This window comes from Rissa tridactyla, chromosome 3 (genome assembly GCF_028500815.1).
Source record: "Rissa tridactyla isolate bRisTri1 chromosome 3, bRisTri1.patW.cur.20221130, whole genome shotgun sequence".
Taxonomy (NCBI): Eukaryota; Metazoa; Chordata; class Aves; order Charadriiformes; family Laridae; genus Rissa; species Rissa tridactyla.
Window position 1 is genome coordinate 89,649,744 of NC_071468.1, and position 7,690 is coordinate 89,657,433.

At 54.5% G+C, this 7,690-nt stretch overlaps 1 protein-coding gene across 3 annotated transcripts; it reads left to right on the top strand.

Moving 5' to 3' along the window:
- Window positions 1-2,337: 2,337 nt before the first annotated feature.
- Window positions 2,338-6,548, top strand: TENT5A (terminal nucleotidyltransferase 5A). 3 transcript variants are annotated; one of them, XM_054197115.1, is made up of 3 exons: window positions 2,338-2,454; window positions 3,380-3,896; window positions 4,941-6,548. In XM_054197115.1, the coding sequence occupies exons 2-3, from the start codon at window positions 3,462-3,464 to the stop codon at window positions 5,718-5,720; spliced, it is 1,215 nt and encodes a 404-aa protein (XP_054053090.1). In that variant the 5' UTR covers window positions 2,338-2,454; window positions 3,380-3,461; the 3' UTR covers window positions 5,721-6,548. The 3 variants fall into 3 exon arrangements, with proteins under 3 accessions (XP_054053090.1, XP_054053089.1, XP_054053091.1); XM_054197114.1 differs by lacking the exon at window positions 2,338-2,454 and adding an exon at window positions 3,000-3,145; XM_054197116.1 differs by lacking the exon at window positions 2,338-2,454 and adding an exon at window positions 3,044-3,241.
- Window positions 6,549-7,690: the final 1,142 nt, after the last annotated feature.

Genomic DNA, 7,690 nt, shown 5'->3' on the forward strand with positions numbered 1-7,690 from the left:
TTATGCCTATTTTTCTTCTCAGGCGTGCGAGTAATAACAACTTCAGAGAGGTTAAAAATCACACTTCATGGGGAAATGGAAGAAGATGCATATCAAATAGCACTCGGTCCTACTGGCCAGTGTAAATGCACTAATACATTCTGCAGTATTTGAAATCCTGCTAAAATTTCATTGCAACATGCTGAGAAACACAAGTTAAACCAAATGTTGCCTACTTCTAGCGAGGGGTTTCTCAGTTTCTTTGGAATGGCCTAGCTTAATACGGGATGAGCTGGCAGCTCCGATCTTCACCCCAGTTCTAGAAATCGGTTATTTGGCTGCAGTGCTATTGATAATTTGCTTATTAATGAGCAGGTAGTTACTCCCTTTGAAAGATCAAATCCTGTGCCCTAGTGAGCTGTCGTTCCCCTGAGTGAAGCCAGACTGGGAATGGGGAATTGCTCAGCTTGGTTGTGTTTTAACCTCCCCGAGTTTCCTAAATACGCACTGAGGGCAGCGATGCCTCGGCGTTGCAGGCAGCCCCCCCCCCTCCCCCGCTGGGACCCCCGTGAGCCCCCTGCTCTCCGCCTCCGCCCGGGGAGCCTCGGGCACCAGCTCTGCCCCGCACGGGGACGGGCACCGGTGGCACCGGCCTCTCGGGACGGGACGCCGCGGCCAGTTTGAGGAGATGCCGCTCCCGCATCCAGGCGGCGATTCACGGCTCCCTGTGCCGAGCAGCGGCAACCGGTCGCTCAGGCCCCCCCCGGCAGCGGGTCGCGGGCTCCCTGCAGCAGGCCAGGATGAGTAAAATTCATTATTTTAAATAATGAATAAGCTGGCGAAGCCCGTTCACCGTGCCGGCAGATGCACCACGCTCCGCTTCTGCTTTCAAGCAGCATTCACTTGCACACATTCGGGTTTTAAAAGCTTCCTGCTCTTCCCCCCCCCCCCCCTTTTTTTTTTTAATAAATGCGTTGGCACAGAAGACCACAAACCCTTTTTCCCTGGGTCGCTTTTCCAGCGGGTTCGCTCAGGCTCGCCCCTGGCCACCACACGCGTGGGCACACGGGGCGGGGGGGGCACAGGCTGAACCACCCCCCCACCCCCCGCTCCTTGTCCCCCAGAGCAGCTGGGGACAACCCGTGCCCCTGCCCAGGGCTTGCCATACTGCAGTAACAGGGAATTTGGGCGGTGAATCAAAGCGTAACCTCCCGCCCCCCCCTCAAAAAAAGAAAAAAAAATCCACTCGCCACTGTCAAGCGCGGTATTTCTGCCCGACCCCTCGCCGCACGGCTGTGCCCCCCCCGGGAGCGCCCTCGGTGCCCGGCAGGGGGCGCCCTTGCCACACGGCTGCGACCAGCGCCGGCGGGGGGTGGTGGTGGTGGGGGGGTCTCTCAGTCTGCACCGCCCTCAGCCCCGACGGGAGAGAGCGGGGCAGGGGGTGCGTCCGCAGCGCCCTGCGCCGCGACTGGAGAGCGGGGTCTCTCTGTCTGCACCGGCAGACGGGGAAAGCGGGGGGCACGGGGCGCACAGCGGGACCCCCGGGGGTTTTGGGCGTGGGGGGGGGGGGAAACCGTGCCAGCTCGCCTGGGTCAGGGGGCTGCGCAGGGTCGTGTCCCCCCCCCCTCCCCCCCAGCCCCATCCCACGGCGGGGGGTAATGGGAGGGTGAGCTAAAACTGGGGGGGGGGGCGGTAAGGTCCGTCAGGCTCCTTCATACACCGTGCCCCCCCCAAACCCCCCCCCCCTCCGTCTTTGGCGAAGCGCCCTGTTGGGGTGGCCGCGCGTCACGGCGCTGCGCGCCCGCATTGGCCCCTCCTGGCGCGCGTCAGGCATCTGCGAGAGGTGACGCAACGCCGTCCGTCGCCCTCTCCCCCCCCCCCCCCCCCCGCGCCCCGGGCTTCTCCGCGCGCAACTCGCGCGTCTGCAGCGCGGAGCTGCGCGGGGTGCGCAGCGGGGCGGAGGGGGCTCCTCCCGCAGTCCGCGGGGGCTCCGCTTAGTCTGGTTTAAATAATATTTATATGTATATTTGGCACTTTAACAGGTGAAAAACAAGCAGAGACACCCATTCTAAAATGTTAAAATAATTAAAATGCAATTGAAATTAATATATATATGTTTATATAGTATGTATATATTATATACGTGTGGGGTTTTTTCCCGCTCCGCAGTTACCGAAGTTGTACTCTATAGGCAGGGTGCTTCCCTGGAAGGCACCGACTCGTTCGTGCTCCTCGGGATTTCTTCCCCCACCCCCGCTCCGCGCCGGCGAGGAGGGAGGCAGGGAAGGGGGGAGGCAGGGAAGGAGGGAGGCAGGGAAGGAGGGAGGCAGGGACGGGCCGGCACGTCGCGCTGGCCCTGCGCTGCCGCAGGCGGCTTTGAAAATCTCGGTCAGGAGCCGAGCAGCTCAAACCGCACGGTCCGGGATCCTCGGCATCTGCTCGTAACGGGGCCCTTTGCCAAATTCCGGCGCTCTGGTATGAAGTTTGGCTGTGCCTGGGATGACCGGGAATGTCGGGGGGGGGGGGGTGCGGAGGGGGCTGGTAAAAAAGACAGGGAAAAATTAAAAAAAAAAGGGAATGAATGGCAGCGCGGAGGTGGGTGCCATCGGGCGCGCATCTCGGCACGGCAGGAGGCGGGATGGGGGTGTCCGCGCCCCCCGCGGGTGCAGGGCGGGGGGTTACACTTGTTGCCTCCCCCCTCGGCGAGCGGCCAAACCCGCGCCAGAGGAGGGGCGGGGGGGGGGGGGGGGGGGGGAGGCTGCGCTGCGCGGGTTTTCCAGCGGGGCCGCGCGTGGGGCGGGGCGGCCGCGCTGCGCGGCGCTGGGCGCTCCGCCGGCGCGGAGGGGCGGGCGGACGGGCCGAGCCGTGCCCTGCCGTGCCGTGGGGCCGGCGGGGCGGCCCGTGGGTGCGCGGTGCGTGGGCGTGCCGGGGGCACCGCCGAGGCCGGCCATGCAGATGGAGGGGGCGGGACGCGGGCGCCGTGACTCGGAGCCCCGGAAGAGCGGAGAAACCCCGTATAAAAACTACTGGGGACCTTTGCCGGGCAGAACTACGAAAGCTCCGGAGACGGCGGCAGCCCGCGGCGGCGGCGAGCGGGGCGGCGGGCGGCGGCAGGGCGGCCTCTGCCCCGGCGGGGGCGCCGAGAGCGGCGGCGGCGGCTCTGCAGGTCGGGCGCCTTCCCCCTGCCCTGCAGCACCGCCTGGCTCCGGGGGGCTTTTTCTTCCCCCTCGCCCTATTTTTTAATTTTTCATTTAATCGATAGGTGTGTGTCCGTCCCCCGTCGTCCCCCCCTCCTCTTCCCCGCGGGAAGGAGCGGTGGGCGCCGTCCGGACGGTGCGTGCGGGGAGCGGAGCGGGGGCGCACCGCTGCTGACCGCTGGTTTTTCCTCCTCTTTTGCCAGGCGCGGAGGGAGAGGGGCCCCGGGGGGGCAGCGAGGAGCCGGAGCGGTGCCGTCCAGCCCGGGGAGGCGGCGGCCGGGCACCATGGCAGACGATGAGAAGGCCGGCGGCGGCCCCGGCGGGAGTTACGCGGGGGGCTGCGAGAGCGCGCACTGCAACGTGCTGAGCTGGGAGCAAGTGCAGCGGCTGGACCGCATCCTCAGCGAGACCATCCCCATCCACGGCCGCGGCAACTTCCCCACGCTGGCCATGCAGCCCCGCCAGATCGTCAAGGTGGTGCGGAGCCGGCTGGAGGAGAAGGGCATCGGCCTGCGGGACGTGCGGCTCAACGGCTCGGCCGCCAGCCACGTCCTCCACCAGGACAGCGGGCTGGGCTACAAGGACTTGGACCTCATCTTCTGCGCCGACCTCAAAGGGGAAGCCGAGTTTCAGACTGTGAAGGACGTGGTCTTGGACTGCCTCTTGGATTTCTTGCCCGAGGGGGTGAACAAGGAGAAGATCACGCCGCTTACCCTCAAGGTAAAAAGCTGCTGCCCTGTGCCCAGGCGCCCAGAGCGGGGAACGGGGCACCTTCCCCGCCGGGGATGGAGGGGTGCACCGAGGGACGCCGCGGCCCCCCCCACACCCCAAGCCCCACAGGGACCGTGAGTGATTCCCCCCCACCCCTTATAACCGAGGAGGAGTTTGCAGTAAAGCTTGCTGGCCGGGGCTCCTCAGGATTAATTAGTCTTTCCACCCTCTCTCTGGCTTAATTTGCTGGGAGCGTTGATTTACGCGGGGCGTGCGCGGCGCTGCGGATCTGCCCGACGGGCGCTGCGGCAGCTCGGATCGCCCGACCCCGCTCCCGGGGGGTTGGGGCCCAGTTGAGCTGGCTTTAATGCCTGCCAGGAGGAAACCCCGTCTGCAGAGCAGGCTTTCTGGTGCGCTGCGTGCCCCGGCGGAGAGGCATATTCCCTCCTCCCGGAGACAGGTCCCTCCCGTCAATTAGGCTGAATGCCAAATGCCTCTAAGATTTTTTTTTTTTTTTTTTTTTGAAAGAGTTGGGTTGGTTGGTTTTTTTTGGAACATGGGGCGGGTTTGTGGAACCTGCAGTGAAAGAGCAGGGCTGAAGGGAGTGAACGCTTGCTAAGTTTGATTTTTTTTTTTTTATTTTTTTTTTTTTCTGGGGAGGGAAGGGAGAAGTGGAAACCGATAAGGAAGGTTTTGTGTGTGATTGTAGCGGTGACCTTTTGTGTGTGAGTGCATGGATATTTGGCATGCATGCCTTGGGCTTCCTGTGTAGATGTATTTAGAAGTGACTGAAGGAAGCAGTGTTGCCATATGCTTCCCTTGCATGACACAGTCCCAGAAGAGCGTCCTCCCCAGTCATCCACTTGCAGTGACAGCACTCCAAGCCCGCACATTAAGCATTTCTTCTCTGGTTTGTATCTGCAGGCTCCTTGAAATCTTTTATGAAATGCTAGGATGGGCTGGAGGTGGGGGGGAACACGCGAACAAATGCAGTAAAGGGGAAATTTCTTGCATCTGTGTCTTCATTTGCTCATTTTGTCTTTCCAATTGTAGGAGGCTTATGTGCAGAAAATGGTAAAAGTATGCAATGATTCAGACCGCTGGAGTCTCATCTCCCTGTCCAACAACAGTGGCAAAAATGTGGAGCTGAAATTTGTGGACTCTCTGAGGCGGCAGTTTGAATTCAGTGTCGATTCCTTTCAAATCAAGCTGGACTCCCTGCTGCTTTTTTATGAGTGTTCAGAGAATCCGATGACCGAAACTTTTCACCCGACTATCATTGGTGAGAGCGTCTATGGGGATTTCCAGGAAGCCTTTGATCACCTCTGCAACAAGATAATCGCCACCAGAAACCCAGAAGAAATCAGAGGAGGTGGTCTTCTCAAGTACTGCAACCTTTTGGTAAGGGGCTTTAGGGCTGCCTCCGAATCCGAGATTAAGTCCCTGCAGAGATACATGTGTTCAAGGTTTTTCATTGACTTCTCAGACATTGGAGAACAGCAGAGAAAGCTGGAGTCCTACTTGCAGAACCACTTTGTGGGATTAGAGGACCGCAAGTATGACTATCTCATGACCCTTCACGGTGTGGTGAATGAGAGCACAGTGTGCCTGATGGGACATGAGAGGAGACAGACTCTGAATCTGATCACCATGCTGGCCATCCGGGTCCTAGCCGAGCAAAATATCATCCCCAATGTGGCCAATGTCACCTGCTACTACCAGCCAGCCCCGTACGTAGCAGATGCCAACTTCAGCAATTACTATATCGCCCAGGTTCAGACGGTGTTCCCTTGCCAGCAGCACACATACTCTACTTGGCTGCCCTGTAATTAAGGACCGAAATTAGTAGACCCGGTGGGGAGAATGTTTTCTAAGATGTAGTAAGGGGCAACACGCCCCTTTGAAAACGGGGTGTTTTGTGCAATGATGATCTGCTCTGGCGTTCAAGCTCGGGGAAAGCTTGCGGTTCTTCTAATAAATACCGGGAGCACGATCGAGAAAGAACCCCCCAAATAATTGGATCCTACCCCAGAGCACAAGAGGCCTGTCATTAAAAGCAACCAGCTTCCCCTGAAATAAGTGAGGGAGGAATGCTTGATGACAATATGGGTTGGCAATATCTGCTCCCATAGCTTTGGCATAGAGAAGGTGGGAAAGCCTTATTTTCTGTTTATTTTTATTCTTACTCTAGAATGGGATCTGCAAAAGGGAGACTATGAAAGAAACAAAACACAAAAAAAAACAACAAAAAGAAAAAAAAATCACAAAAAACAATTCTATATATATATATTCAGGAATTAAAAGTTAGAGGCATAAAGCAGAGATAAGCTGAATAAAAATGTATATTGGAATTACTGCATTTGGGGCTTGCAGCAAGTGCCGTCTATGGATTGACCATGTAGAATGTATAGCTTGCTTGACTAGAATGCTTTACCAGAAACAGCTTGCTCCAAATGAACAGTAGTGGATTGGTACAGTTATAAAAACAGAAACACGTACGATGACAAAGTCCATTATTTCCAGCTGTGTGCATGTCTCACATTTTAAAAATGCGAGAGTGCTGGAAAACCAGCTGTGGCAAACAGAATATACTCAAGGACCAAAGATTTCACTAATAAGTTATCCGAGCAAAGAAGATACAGTAGAGTATATATATATATATATAAAAGAAAAGAAAGATGTTGCTATATTTGTACACACCAACAGTAATCAAAAGTGCCTGATGCCTTCATAAAATTTGAAGTGAGAAAAAAAAATATAGTTTTGTGGTTTAACCATGCATTTTGTTTTATCAGGGACACAAGGATTAAAAACAAAAAAACCCAAACCATAAGCTTGTGAATAAGTGGTGGAGGAAATGCCCTATTTTTTTTCTTGGCAAATACTTGTATAGAGTTAATGTTATGTCGGTGTGCTATTATCCTAGGTACGTGTGTGTATGTGTGTATATATGTTTGTGTGTGTATATATGTACGTGTTATAGGTGTATATCTATATATATACACACACAATATATATTAATGTGGTCTAGGAAAATGTAGCAATTAAGGAATGTTTAAATAAAGTACTATGTGTTTTCCAGTTTGCAACAGGATGTCATAGGACAGTGGGCACCTTGCAGTGAATTTTTAACCCACACCTGAGAAATTTGGAGTAAATGAACCAGTCAGGATTAAGGTGGGATTCAGATAATGTCTTTGGTTGCAAGAACACGGATTACAGTAATTCAGTGGGTTGCTTGTGAGCCATAATAATTCCACAGATGGAGAAACATATGACTAGCTGATTTTTTTTTAAACTATTTTGTACTGTAATGCCATTTTGACATTTAACCCACTAATGTTGTGACTGCATACCTCCATGATGTGTAATTCAGTGGAACGTGGATCAAAGATAGGTTTATTTAAACCCCCTGACAGCTAAAGAATATTGTATTAGTTGGTGATTTGAACACTAATTGTTAATATTTAAAGGAGTATTTTTAATCGAATGCGTTATGCATTCCAGGACCACTAGAATTTAGCAAATGTGAAATGAACCCTTTTTAAGAGTGTTGCACGATTGCTTAAAATTATATTTTATATATATATATATTATATATATATATTTTTATGCAAATATTAAACATCTTTGATCTGGTTGTCACACTGCATTTACAATTTCAGTACTGTACTTTATTTAAATGGAATCACTTTACATTGGAACAATAACTATTCACTTTCATTTCCTCTCCCAACAAGACCAGCGCGGGGGGGTGGGGGGTGGAGGTGGGGGTGGGGGAGGGTAGGAGGGGGGGAAGAAAA

Excerpts from the sequence above, each read along its gene's own strand:
- TENT5A (XM_054197115.1), top strand. The coding sequence starts at position 3,462 with ATGGCAGACGATGAGAAGGCCGGCGGCGGCCCCGGCGGGAGTTACGCG. Across the intron at positions 3,897-4,940 it reads TCACGCCGCTTACCCTCAAG|GAGGCTTATGTGCAGAAAAT; the intron begins GTAAAAAGCTGC and ends TTCCAATTGTAG.